This window comes from Candoia aspera, chromosome 4, assembly GCF_035149785.1.
Source record: "Candoia aspera isolate rCanAsp1 chromosome 4, rCanAsp1.hap2, whole genome shotgun sequence".
Lineage (NCBI taxonomy): Eukaryota > Metazoa > Chordata > Lepidosauria > Squamata > Boidae > Candoia > Candoia aspera.
The window spans coordinates 8,911,659-8,924,615 of NC_086156.1; the positions used below are offsets into that span (position 1 = coordinate 8,911,659).

Consider the following 12,957-nt stretch of genomic DNA (forward strand, 5'->3'; position numbering starts at 1 on the left):
ACATGCAGTCAGCTAGGAACAGCCTTCAAACCAGTTAATTCTGCCAAAGAACATAGTTTTTTAGCAATCTGTAGAGAGATGTTTTCCTCATGCTAAGTCTTTACAAAGCACCTCTTTCAAATGCTTTGCACACTGCTAACATTGAATACAGGACACTCGTAGAGAAAATGGCAAGTGTCTGACATCTTTACTGAAAGGCCAGAAAGCCTTATTAAACATCATTTCTAATATATGTATGAAAAACTTACGCAGAAGTAACAAACACCCCATCAATGATATACAGGAATATAAATAAGGGAGGTAGAATTCCCAAAGATCTGAAATTAAAAAATGTAACACAGTACATTATTTCATCTAATATACATGAAGGTGTGAAAAAGAATACTCCCGTGTACTCTATTGCCAGCCTCAAATATGCAACTACATACCCGAGCATGTTAATAAAAATATAATTGATTAAAGGCAATCAGTGTCACTTCAATCAACATTTTTTAAAAAATAGAGAACAAATATCTCAGAAACACAGATCATCCAATAGATCCAATCTCAACTTCTGACCAAATCCAAGGCATTTCCTTTTGCCTTCAACTGGATTAGAACCTTTTAATTACTATCATCTACATTATTTTTTAAATTTATGATATTTTTAGTCTGGTTCTGGGATGAAGAAACAAATGAACAGTTACTGTTACCCCACGCAGCCATTAGCTCAAACCCAACTCCATCCTTAGGTGAAACACAAGATGGGAACAACTAGAAACTTTTATATTTAAAAAGTGTATAACTTGTTAGCCTATGCAAGATATAGATCTGTTTTGTCTAATGGTCGCTCAGTTACCTTTTCTTTTAAAAACAGAACACAGAAAAGACTTTCATACCATACAAAGACTCCATACTTGCAGCATCATTGTCTATGAGAGCTGAAGCTACCCACACTATTCCAAGGATAAGCAGCGCAAGAAGAATGAGCATAACAAGGGTTTCCAAAATACGTGCTTTGATCCCCTATTAAAAAAATAGTACAAATATAAAGAGTTATAAATATAGACATATTGATATTTTCTTAAATGTGCTTTTTTTGAGGAGCTAAACCAAAGTTCTTCTTGTAATGCCTAGGACAGTTTTTTTTCATAATTCTTAGTAAGCATTACATATACAATTTTTATTTATTTTCATTAAAATTATTCATATTGGTTTCACAGAGGCAATTTTTTTTAACGATGACATTCAATTTGGTAGATAGACTGGCAAGCAATGTTTTGAATTCCAAACAAAAAAACCAGAAAGATTTGTTACCTCTTAAAGCAAATGACTCTTAGAATTATTATGTACACCAATATTACTGTGAATCATCACTGACAACTTCAGTTACAAATTTTCTTACAGCAGTGCTTAAAAAGAAACTCTGTCTGCTCTGTGTAATAGTATCAAGCTTAAAGCCATTAAAAAAATCCAGAAAACAAGTTTTAAAAAATCACCCAAACCACTTCCGCTTCTAGTCCCACTTCACATTTGCATAGGCACAACAGCGTAAATGTAACATTGCATTCCTTCTAGATTCGGTTGGTTGAAGAGATCCAGCGGGCTGGCGCAGAGCAGAAGTGGGATGTGAAAGCACCGCACCTCTTTTTTCTCCAGACAACCAACATGCCTTAGAACTCCAGCTCAATGTTTATGGTGTCAAGAAACCAATAGTGTGCTCCAAATCAACATGTTAAGTATCATAATTTACAAGTCAAGTATGGTACATACACTGAAAGAACTGATAGTAGAAGCGAACATGCCATGTTTGATGCCTGTGGCTCAAGTAATATGAAAGCTTTTGCAGATCATTTACATTCCAGGAGCTTGGCAGACTGACAGAAATCTACAGGCGTGTAATGCATCTGCTTTGAAAATACTGTACTGTATTACCAGAACATTCACCAAACCGAACAAAAAAACGTTGCAGTATTTAGCTAATAGGTAACGATTAAGTAATACCGTCCCTCCTCCTATGTGCCCATACACGTACACACACATACATTCAGTGATATGGACGTAGTAACTTATTAAGAGTGTGTGTGTGTGTGTGTGTGTGTGTGTGTAGATGAGTGCCATTTTAATGTTTACATTAACTATCCATGAAATTAAAGCAGTACTCTCCTAGGAAAAAAAACAAAGGGAAGGTTCAATGATAAACTGACATGTTTCTACAAAGTAAAGATTTGTAGTCCTTCAAGAAATCAAAATTAGGGAGGCTGCCCAGCAGTAATATCTATTGTTTCATTATTAGAGGGGGGAAAGCTAAAAAATTGAACTAAACTTTATCCAGTTAAAGTCATAATGAGCAAAGAACAAATTAGTTCATTTAGCATAGCTCTGTCTACACTGAGAAACAACTGTTTTTCAGAGGAGAAACTTTCTTAGCTTTACCTGAAGAAACTTTCTTAGCTTTACCTAAGAAGCTTTCTTAGCTTTACCTGAAACAGTGAAGGACTTAATATACTTCTCATAAACATGCCCTGTACCACTGAACTACAGTGGCATGGAACATTTAATAGATATTTATGTAGTTATTTATTATCACATAGCTCTGAATGAAGTTTTATTGACAAGACAGCAAAAATATTATTATTACCAGACCAAGCCAACCTACATTTACTGCAATTGTGCTGAAACTATATTTTTAAAATGCCACGTTTATGATATCAGCTTTCAGAAAATCTGGTTTGTTCGTTTGTTTTTCAAATTTCTATTACCGCCCATCTCCCCCCAAAGAGGGGGACTCTGGGCGGTTTACAATAAAATACTCCATTAAAACCTCAACACCTAAAATTACCAAATCAGCATCTACCACACTAAAATAATAAATATAAATATATTTGTAATAGTTAGTGCAAAAGGTCAGGAGAATGCATGACTTCACCATCCAAAGGTAGGCAATTCACTGTTACTGCCTTTTTGTGATGTTCACAGAAGTTTAAATGAAACAGGTTCAGTTGTGGGTAAGAGGAAGTATTGGTTAAATGTGCCGAAATTCCTCTCTCTCTATTTCCACACACGCACCTTTCTACATCGCACTGATGGTTGAGCCACACAGTTGCAACATTCTGAAAAGTATCCAGACCCTGACTGCAATAAATTAGAAGCTTGCCTGGTTAGCTAATAAATGTCTCACACCCGAAGTCTTAAAGACTGATTCAGGTGTAAACCTGCCCCAATGAATATATACTACAGTAAATATTCAGAAAAGCATATTTCTATTACAAACGAAACATTTTGCCTTCTGCTACGCTGCAAAATTAGTATTTTTGAATGTAAATCAATGTGAGCGTTATCATAGGTTTTACTGTTATGTTACAGAGTCAACAGTATTCACATGTAAGTTGTATCACTGTTGATAAGCTGTGTATTTACATAGCGTGCCTCATGAAAAAAACAAATGCATCAATGCCAGTAACTGCGACCGAGCCACTCTGTTCTACATGCAAGCATGACATATAGAAATTAGAGCTCATATGAGTTATTACAATTAAAAAGAAATGTTATCAATGCCAGTGCTATTTGTCAAGAGTATGTATGTATGTATGTATTTTTCACATTTCTATCACCGCCCATCTCCCCCTAAAAGGGGGACTCTGGGCGGTTTACAATAAAATCCACCTTAAAACCTGACATCATAAAATCACCAATATTAAAATAATAAAACTATAAATATAAAATCCAAGTGGGAGATTTCCATTCCATCAGGAGAACTCTACATCACCAGCCACCGCCAGGAAGAGCTACTGCCCTTCCTATCCCAGGCGAGGTGGCAAAACCAGGTCTTCAAGCCCCTCCAGAACATCGGGAGCGAAGGGGCCTGCCTCACCTCGGGGGGTAGAATGTTCCACAGGGCGGGCGCCACTGCAGAGAAGGCCCGCCTCCTGGACCCCGCCAGATGAAATTCTCTTACAGATGGGGTCCGCAACATGCCCTCTCTGCATGATCAGGTGGGACGGGTTGACATTATAGGGATGAGATGGTCCCTCAGGTAGCCTGGCCCCATGCCATATAGGGCTTTAAAGGTGATAACCAACACCTTGAATTGGACCCGGAAGCAAACTGGAACCCAATGCAGCTCACGCAGTAGAGGTGTTGCATGTGCTGATCTTGGAGCACTCGTAACTGTTCGCGCAGCCGCATGTTGGACCAACTGAAGCTTCCGGATACTCTTCAAGGGTAGCCCCACGTAGAGCGCATTGCAGTAGTCTATATGGGAGATGACCAGGGCATGAGTGACTGTCCGGAGGGCATCTTGATCCAAAAAAGGGCGTAACTGGCACACAACCTGAAGTTGTGCAAAGGCCCTCCTAGCCACGACTGCCACCTGCTCTTCAAGCAGGAGTCATGAGTCCAGGAGGACCCCCAAGTTATGCACGGGTTCTGAATGGGACAGTGCAACCCCATCCAGAACTAAAGATGACAACTTCCCGGATACCGAGGAGCCATCAATTCACAGCCACTCCGTCTTACCAAGGTTCAGCTGAAGCCTGTTGCTCCCCATCCAGGCCCCCACAGCCCCTAGGCACTGAGAAAGGGCATTGACCGCATCACTTACTTCACCCGGGATGGAGATATATATCTGAGTATCATCAGCATACTGATGGTACCTCATCCCGTGGTGATGGATGACCTCACCCAGCGGTTTCATGTAGATGTTAAATAGGAGAGGGGAGAGAACCGAACCCTGCGGCACCCCGCAAAGCAGGGGTCGAGGGTCTGATCTCCCATCTCCTATCACCACCGACTGGGACTGGCCCTGGAGGAAGGAGGTGAACCAGCGCAGAACCACGCCGCCCATCCCCAACTCCCTGAGTCGTCCCAGAAGAATACCATGGTCAATGGTATCGAAAGCTGCTGAAAGATCAAGGAGAGCGAGGATGGATGCACTGCCTCCATCCCGCTCCTGCCAGAGATCATCCATAAGCGTGACCAATGCAGTCTCTGTCCCACATCCTGGCCTGAAACCTGACTGAAAGGGGTCTAGATAATCCGTTTCATCCAGAATCTTCTGAAGTTGTAACACCACTGTCTCAACCACCTTCCCCAAAAAGGGGAGGTGGGAGACTGGACAAAAGTTCTCCAGGACAGTAGGATCCAGTGATGGCTTTTTGAGGAGGGGGTGTACCAGTGCCTTTTTAAAGGCAACCGGAACCACTCCCTCCCTCAAAGATGCATTAACCATCGCCTGGACCCAACCACATGTCACCTCCCGGTCTGCTTTCACAAGCCAGGAAGGGCATGGGTCTAGATGACACGTGGTGGCGTTTACAATCCGGAGGATCCTGTCCACTTCCTCGGGCCCAACAGGATCAAACTGTTCCCAGATAACTGGGTAAGTATGTTCCCTCAGCATCTCCCCAGACTCTCCCCCATGCTTAGAGTCCAACTTGGACCGAATCTGAGCGATTTTACCCTGCAGATGCTCAGCAAATTCCTCCGCACAGCCCTGTAGGTGGGAGACACAGCCCCCCCTACCTAATAACGATCGCGTAATTTTAAACAGAGCCGTTGGGCAGCATTCTGTGGATGCAATAAGAGCAGAGAAATATTGACGTTTCACCACTCTTACCGCCACAAGGTAGGCCTTAATAGTGGCTCTAGCTTGTGTTCGGTCAGATTCAGTCTTTGTCTTCCTCCAGCGGCACTCTAGGCATCTTTTCACCCTCTTCAAAACCCGCAGTTCCTCCGTAAACCACGGGGAGTGCCGGGTTTGAGTGGGCAAGAGAGGCCGCACAGGCGCGATCCTGTCCAAGGCCCCGGCCGCTTCTCTATTCCAGGTTGCAGCCAGGACCTCCGCTGGACCGTGCAGTAGATCCCCAGGTATAATCCCCAGCTCCTTCTGAAACCTCACTGGGTCCATCAGTCGCCAGGGGCGGACCAATTGAATGGGTCCTGCCTCCCTGCGGAGAGGGACAGCACAAGAGAATCTCAGGGCCACCAGGGCGTGGTCTGACCATGACAATGGGGACAGATCTACCTCTCCCTTCAGATCACATTGCCACTGCTCCGACAAGAAAACCAAGTCCGGAGTGAGGCCACTGTCTTGAGTTGGGTCCCGAATGATCTGACACAGGCCCATGGCTGCCATGGTAGCCATGAACTCCTGAGCCTCATCCGAGGCACGCTCCAGGGAAGGTAGGTTGAAATCCCCCAAGACCATAAGCCTGGGGAACTCCACCACCAACCCTGAGACGGCCTCAAGCAGCTCAGGCAGGGAGGTTGCCACGCAGCAAGGAGGCTGGTACAGCAGCAACACTCCCAACTGTTCTCGGGTGCCCAACTTGAGAAACGGGGTCTCACAACCGGCTACCTGTGGAGCAGCACCCCTGAAGGCTACTAGAGATTCTTGGATGACAACTGCTACCCCACCTCCCCTGCCCCGGTGTCGCGGCTGGTGCCACACCTGAAACCCGGCCGGGCACATTTCTGAAAGGGCTACCCCCCCTTCCTGACCCAGCCAGGTCTCGGTGATACACGCCAGGTCTGCCCCCTCCTCTGCGATCAAGTCACTTATAAGGGAGGCTTTGTTGTTGACTGACCTGGGGTTCAGAAGCAGTAGCCGGAGACCAGGGCCCTCAGGAATCTGCTGACCAGGACCTGGGTATGAACCTGGAGGGCCGGAACACGCTACAGGTAACAGACACGGGGAGCATCTTCCCCGGAAATGGCCTGCCCTCCAGTTCCCATCGTAACATCCCCGGCCCGTCACCACCTCAATAGTGAAACCCGCCCTACAACCCCCAGAGTCGCCAGGCCCAGTTGCCTCCACTCCCGAACCACCAGCCACCCTGGGATAACGCAAGGGTCCCCTCCCCCATGCACACATCCTCCCACCCTCAGTCAACCTCAGGTGGAGGCAGGCCCTCCAGCGCACCAGCTCCTGCTCTTGGCGCTGTTGGATCCTATCCCCGCATCCACTCACTGTGTCCACCCCGCCACCACTCTCACTGGTCACAGGGGGTCACCCCACCCATTCCTACCCACCTCCTGTCTCTCACTCAAGGTTGGGTACTCTTACACACCCCATTCGATCTTGGGCTCCCTCCGTGTACTCTCACCACCGGAGGTAAGCCCACACTCACTCTGAGGGGCCCACCAAACTACTCTGCCGCTTCTAACAAACAGGCATTCCCGTATGTGCCTCATCCATGATTTCTCTCTACAGCAGTGTTTCTCAACCTTGGCACCTTTTAAGATGTGTGGACTTCAACTCCCAGAATTCATGCTGGCTGGAGAATTTTTGGAGTTGAAGTCCACACATCTTAAAGGTGCCACGGTTGAGAAACACTGCTCTACAGCATGGACACCAGGAACTGATATATATAATCTCCAAAAACTATCTAAAGTTTTGTAGATTTGTTTTCTATGGTTTATTCTTTTAGAAAAGGAGACCACGTACAGCGATTGCAGGATGCTCAGGGATGGATATAAAATCAGATGCGTGCAAATTTGTAGAAGAGCAGTGGAAAACTGCTCTTTATTCTTACAACTGCAACCCTAAAGTTTCTGATAGACTATATTATGTCTTTTAAAACTTAAGTATTTTTTTCCATTTTTGTTTAATAACTGGCATTACTTCCTACTTGCAAAGATAATCATATGCCAATGAAGGTACTATTTTAAATAAAGCAGTTATAATAGTGGGGTTTTTTAAATGAATAGTTGGACAGCCTTTGATGTTACTGATTAAAAACTCTTTGTTTCTGGTTCTACTAACAGAGTGTAGTACCATGTAGCACAATTCAATTATATACCAATAAACACTTCATTGAAATCCGAGCACTAAACTGTCAGCCTCTGCTGAATTATTTTAATAATGGTAAGCACAAATACCAAGTAAATGCAATAAACAATAAACTATACTCAATGAGGACAGTTGGAGAGCCAATATTCACAGTAGCTTCTGGTTATTACTGACTTTCAAGCACAGATAAAATAGCTAATTGTGTTTCTGCCCAATAAAACTCTAGTATCCTTTGCACAGCAATTTTTTCTGGGAAAACAAAGAACTTGCTTCAAAAAGACATATTTTAATCAAGAGAATGATCCTCATCAAGAGCTACCCACTTCATAACAGTATTGCTCAGAAAGTCTAAAAGTGAATTTCTGTGGCGATTTCAGGATTGTAGAAACAAAAAGTTTTAAATAACTAATTCTTACTGAACAATGTATTGCAAATAGTCTATCACAAATGAGATTACTGTGCAAACTCTTTATTTCTAAGACAAATGTAAAGTTGGGAAAAATACAGGGGAAAAATTGACATAATGGTCCACTTTAGTACCAAATAATATTAAAAAGTGTAATTAAATATGGTTCTCTTTGCCAGTAAATACAATCACACAGCTAACATGCATGCATTTTCATCCATTTTTAAGCCTGTGAATATTGTGGCCCAGTCAGCCTTTTATATAATGCAACAAATTAACTTCAAGACATACCAGAAGCTATCCTCTGAAAGGTTATGTTGTCTCACTCATCTATATTACAGGTCAGGTATAGATTTGTCATTCTGAGTAACAGCTATATCAAAATGTCTTATCTCAAATTATCAGCCAGCTGACTAATATATTTTTGATAAAAATTTCAATGTAAATTATTCTTTATCACATGTGTAGAAAAAATGGCCAAAATTCTGCTTAGAAGAAGTTTATTTATTTACAGGACTAAGCAACATACAATTCCATCTCTTCTAATGCAGATTAAGACAAAAATTATATAAACCATAAAATCACACAGATAGGACCTGGGAATATACAATAGTCAAACTAGTCAAAATACCTTTCACTGCTAAAGGATCAGGTTTTCCTGCTTGGGGGGGGAGGGCGAACTGGCCAAAATTATCACTATTATGAAGCGGCAATTTACAATGTTAATAGCAGCTTTTAAAATGTATTTTTTTTGTACATTGTAAAGTAGCCCCTTGTTGCTCACCAGTTTTGATAAGCTTCAGAAATGCTAACTTAATTTTATGCACTGTGCTTCCATAAATACATCTAATCAGCAACAGTCTGTCACTTGCATATCAAGAGGGCCAACCAGTTTCATTTTTAAACAAAAATATCTTAAGAATTCAAAAAAAAGAGAACAGTGATGGGGTTATTACTTGACACACAGCACCTGGTGAAATACTGCTGTATGTTTTTGTAACAAACATTAAGATCAAAACATTATGCAAGTTAAATTTCCTTGAAAAGCTCCCAGCAGGATTCTTCCTTTTTGTTTCTGCAATATCTGATTTCCTTTCACTCACAAAAAAAGCTTTACCAAGAACATCTATGTGCCACTAACACTAAGCAGCACTTCCTTAATCACTTATTTCCAGCAATTTATGGATGATCAGTGGCAAAAACAAGCAAAACCTAATGAAAGAATGCAATGAACTGTCCTTGAGACATATTGCTTTCGGCTTCCTACTAGTTTCTGTGTCTCTTTAATACTGGGGGCCTGATACAAATTAGCCAGCAAAGGGGGACAAGTCATCTGGTCATAAAATACAGTACACAGTCACTTTTATGTAAGGGGTATGTAAGTTTGCCAAAAGGGACATAAACCAGGAAAATTTCAAACTGTGAGACAGGATAGAAGTATATTAAAACAAGCTTTGGTCCTACTCCATTGTGCTGTCATGTTGCTCAGCTTTATAGACTGGCCTCTTCACTTCCACCTGGCCTAACTAATTAATTAAAAATTTTGCTACCATTTGCTTTTATTATCAAGCATCCTCTTTTGATGTTCTCGGTTAAGCTCTCAATCCACAGACTTTCTGCATTGGGTGCCAAACACTGAGATGTCTACTGTAGATGCTTTGCACAATTGGGTTCTAAAATTGCTTCCGTAAGAACTTGTTCAAGTCTTCCCATCACACAACAGTTATGTTTATATAGCAATTCTTATGCTTCTATTTGTATAGGCAGAAGAAATCTAATTCAGCTTTGGTTTTTGGGGGCCTGATAACCTAGTATAAGGTATAAAACAGTTCTTCTATTGGTCAAAGATGCTTTCTGCTCAGGAAAGTACCTCTTGCTCCTAAGCCCTACGCCAGAAGCAAATTGACATTTTTACATGATAGACACAATGGGTCAAACAGAACTATTTGAAGTATTAAGTAAAAGCTTTATAATAAAATTCAAATAAGCTAGCAATGAAAATATGTGAAGGTGAAAGGTCCCCTGTGTAAGCACCAAGTCAAGTCTGACCCTTTGGGGGGACGCTGCTTTCATGATGCTTTCTTGGCAGACTATAGCGGGGTGGTTTGCCATTGCCTTCCCCAGTCGTCACCTTCCCCACCAAGCTGGGTACTCATTTGACCGACCTCGGAAGGATGGAAGCTGAGTCGACCTGAGCCGGCTACCTGAGAATCCAGTTTCCGCTGGGATCGAACTCAGGTCGTGGGGAGAGTTTCAGTTGCAATACTGCTGCCTACCACTCTGCACCACACGAGGCTCTAATAAAATAATCTGTATATTTGTGTCCGATTCTCGGAGACTGCCTGGACAAGTCCCTGCAGCTTTCCTGGCAAAGTTTTTCAGAAGTGGGTTGCCGTTTCCTCCTTCCTAGGGCTGAGAGAGAGTGACTGGCCCAAGGTCACCCAGCTGGCTTTGTGCCTAAAGTGGGACTAGAACTCACAGCCTCACAGTTTCCAGCCTGATGCCTTAACCACTACACCAAACTGGCTTTCAATAAATAAATAAAATAAAAATATAAGAACACCATTATATGCCCTCTCTTTAATGCTTTGCTACACTGTGGGTCTGAATGGTAAACCTAAAAAATAAATCCAAGAAAATAATTTATATAATTGAAGCTGTTGTCAGCCACTGAGGCTATAAATACAGTTTAAAAGAGTTAACAAGAAGCATTACTAAAAAGATCAGCATTCACAGTAAAGATTGATCTATCTAGATTTACAAGAAGGAACACAGAAAAAACTGCAGATCCAATAAAAAATGAAACAATGGTCTAAGGAAAAAAGACATTTAAGTCTCTTTTAAAAAGAGTATAAGTTAACCCACTTAGGCCCAAAATATCCTATCTGAATTAACAGAATGGTTTAATTAAAATCCTAGAGAGAATCATGTTCAGTTTGATTTTTCAAGCAAACACTACACCTATCCATGATGAGTGATCAATTTCTCTCTATATATATGTTGGTGTTATATCCAAGGGATTTTTTTAAAAAATGTTTGCCAAATTGGATCAATATGAGCTACTAGAAGATCCCTATGCTATTATGAATGAATGCCATCAATTAGTATTTAAAAACTCACAATAAATTTGCTAGTAACAAAGGGAAAATAGTCCTTTTTAAAAGAACCAACAATATTAATCTAATAGGCATAACCATGATCAAGGCCATTTTTAAAGTAACAAATTATAGTACATTTGCCATACTACATACGGTACTTGCATATGGAAAAATAATGTCAGTTAGCAGGCATGTTATTACACAACTACCACAAACAGCCAGAGCATCTAGGGCTCTCCAGGGAGGGGAGGGGGGAGAACACTATTAAAATGATGTAAGCACCAGCCATTTTGATGCTGTTGATTCCCCACCCCCCATGGACACTCCTGAAGCATATTTAATTGCTGCAAATTTAACACAGTTCCTTAACTGTAGACCAAAATATTGAGAAAAAGCTGCAGATTAAAACAACCCTCTTTTCCTACTCCTTTCTGCATTGAATTTCCCCTCCCCCAACAACTTTAATTCAAAGAAAATCAAGTTTCCATCAACATTGGCATGATTAATACTCTCCATTTTTATTTCCAGAGCCTTGTGAAGATAACAAAAATCATGCCTACAGCTAACACTACAAGGGGTAGCACTGAGAAATCCTGACGGAACATATATTCTGCAGCTGGGTCACTGGCACCCAATCATGGTTAGTGGTTCTGCATCGGTTTGTCTGCCTTGTTCTTAATTCAGGGTCACTAATCATCTATCTGCAATTAACAATAAACAGAATATAAAACTTGTCTGGAATACAGGTAAGGTGTGGTATATTACTTATAACCAGTTTGGTCTAGTGGTTAAGGTGCTGGGCTAGGAACCAGGAGACTGAAAGTTCTAGTTCCACCTTAGGCATGAAAACTGGCTGGGTGACCTTGGGCCAGTCCCTCTCCCTCAGCCCAACTCATCTCACAGGGTTGTTGTTGTGGGGAAAATAGGAGGAGGAAGGTATATTAGGTATGTTCCCCACCTTGAGTTATTTATAAAAATAAAAGCAGATAAATAAATAACCAACCAACCAACCAGAATGTCTTCACAAAAAATATGTAAAGCCTAGGTTTGAAGTATAGGAACATAAGTACCTAAACTTGTTTGCAAGTTATGTAGCTCCTCTTTGAAAGGATTAACGACTCAAAAAAGGGGAAAGGGCTGAGGGAATCACAGCCCAATATCTGATCTCACTACCTGCAAGATTCTAGACCAGATCATAAAGCAATTTGTATCTTGAAAAGGTTTAACATGTGGTGATTACTTGAGGTCAATAGATGTATCTAGGATAAGTATCTCCAAACTAATGTCACTCGTTTTTTATCAGATGACTACTGAAAAGACTGTAGGAATGATGAGAACTTAATCTTCATTTCAACAAAGCATTTGAGAAAGTATCCATGACATTCTGATGAGCAAGCTAGTTTAATATGGGCTTGATAGCAGGCCTATTAAATGGGAATGGAGATTGAAGTCCCCAATACCAATAGCCAGGGGAAATCAATCGTCCAAAGACAAGACTGAAAAGCTCAGGATGGGGTTCTACCAAGCTACAGGACAGCCAGCGTATCAGCAGTACCTCTAGTCCCTCCCTAGGGCCCAACTTCAAATATAGGGATTTGTACCTACCCACCTGCATAGCTGGGCATCTAGTCACTACCAAAGTCTCATTATATTATCTGTATTATCAGGGACAGTATGCCTGA

At 41.8% G+C, this 12,957-nt stretch overlaps 1 protein-coding gene across 4 annotated transcripts in view; it reads right to left on the reverse strand.

Annotated features, from left to right (window-relative positions):
* LMBR1 (limb development membrane protein 1) overlaps positions 1 to 12,957 on the reverse strand; it is a 57,829-nt gene that overhangs the window by 27,117 nt on the left and 17,755 nt on the right. For 3 of the 4 annotated variants that reach the window (XR_010067927.1, XM_063303382.1, XM_063303380.1), the window contains exons 6-7: positions 879 to 1,005; positions 249 to 317 (exon numbers count right to left, since the gene is read on the reverse strand). Coding sequence is in view for 3 of the 4 variants with exons in the window: in XM_063303382.1 (XP_063159452.1) it covers positions 249 to 317; positions 879 to 1,005 (196 nt within the window). In the remaining variant the exon portion in view is untranslated. The remainder of the gene's footprint in view (positions 1 to 248; positions 318 to 878; positions 1,006 to 12,957) is intronic. The other variant, XM_063303381.1, reaches the window with a different exon arrangement.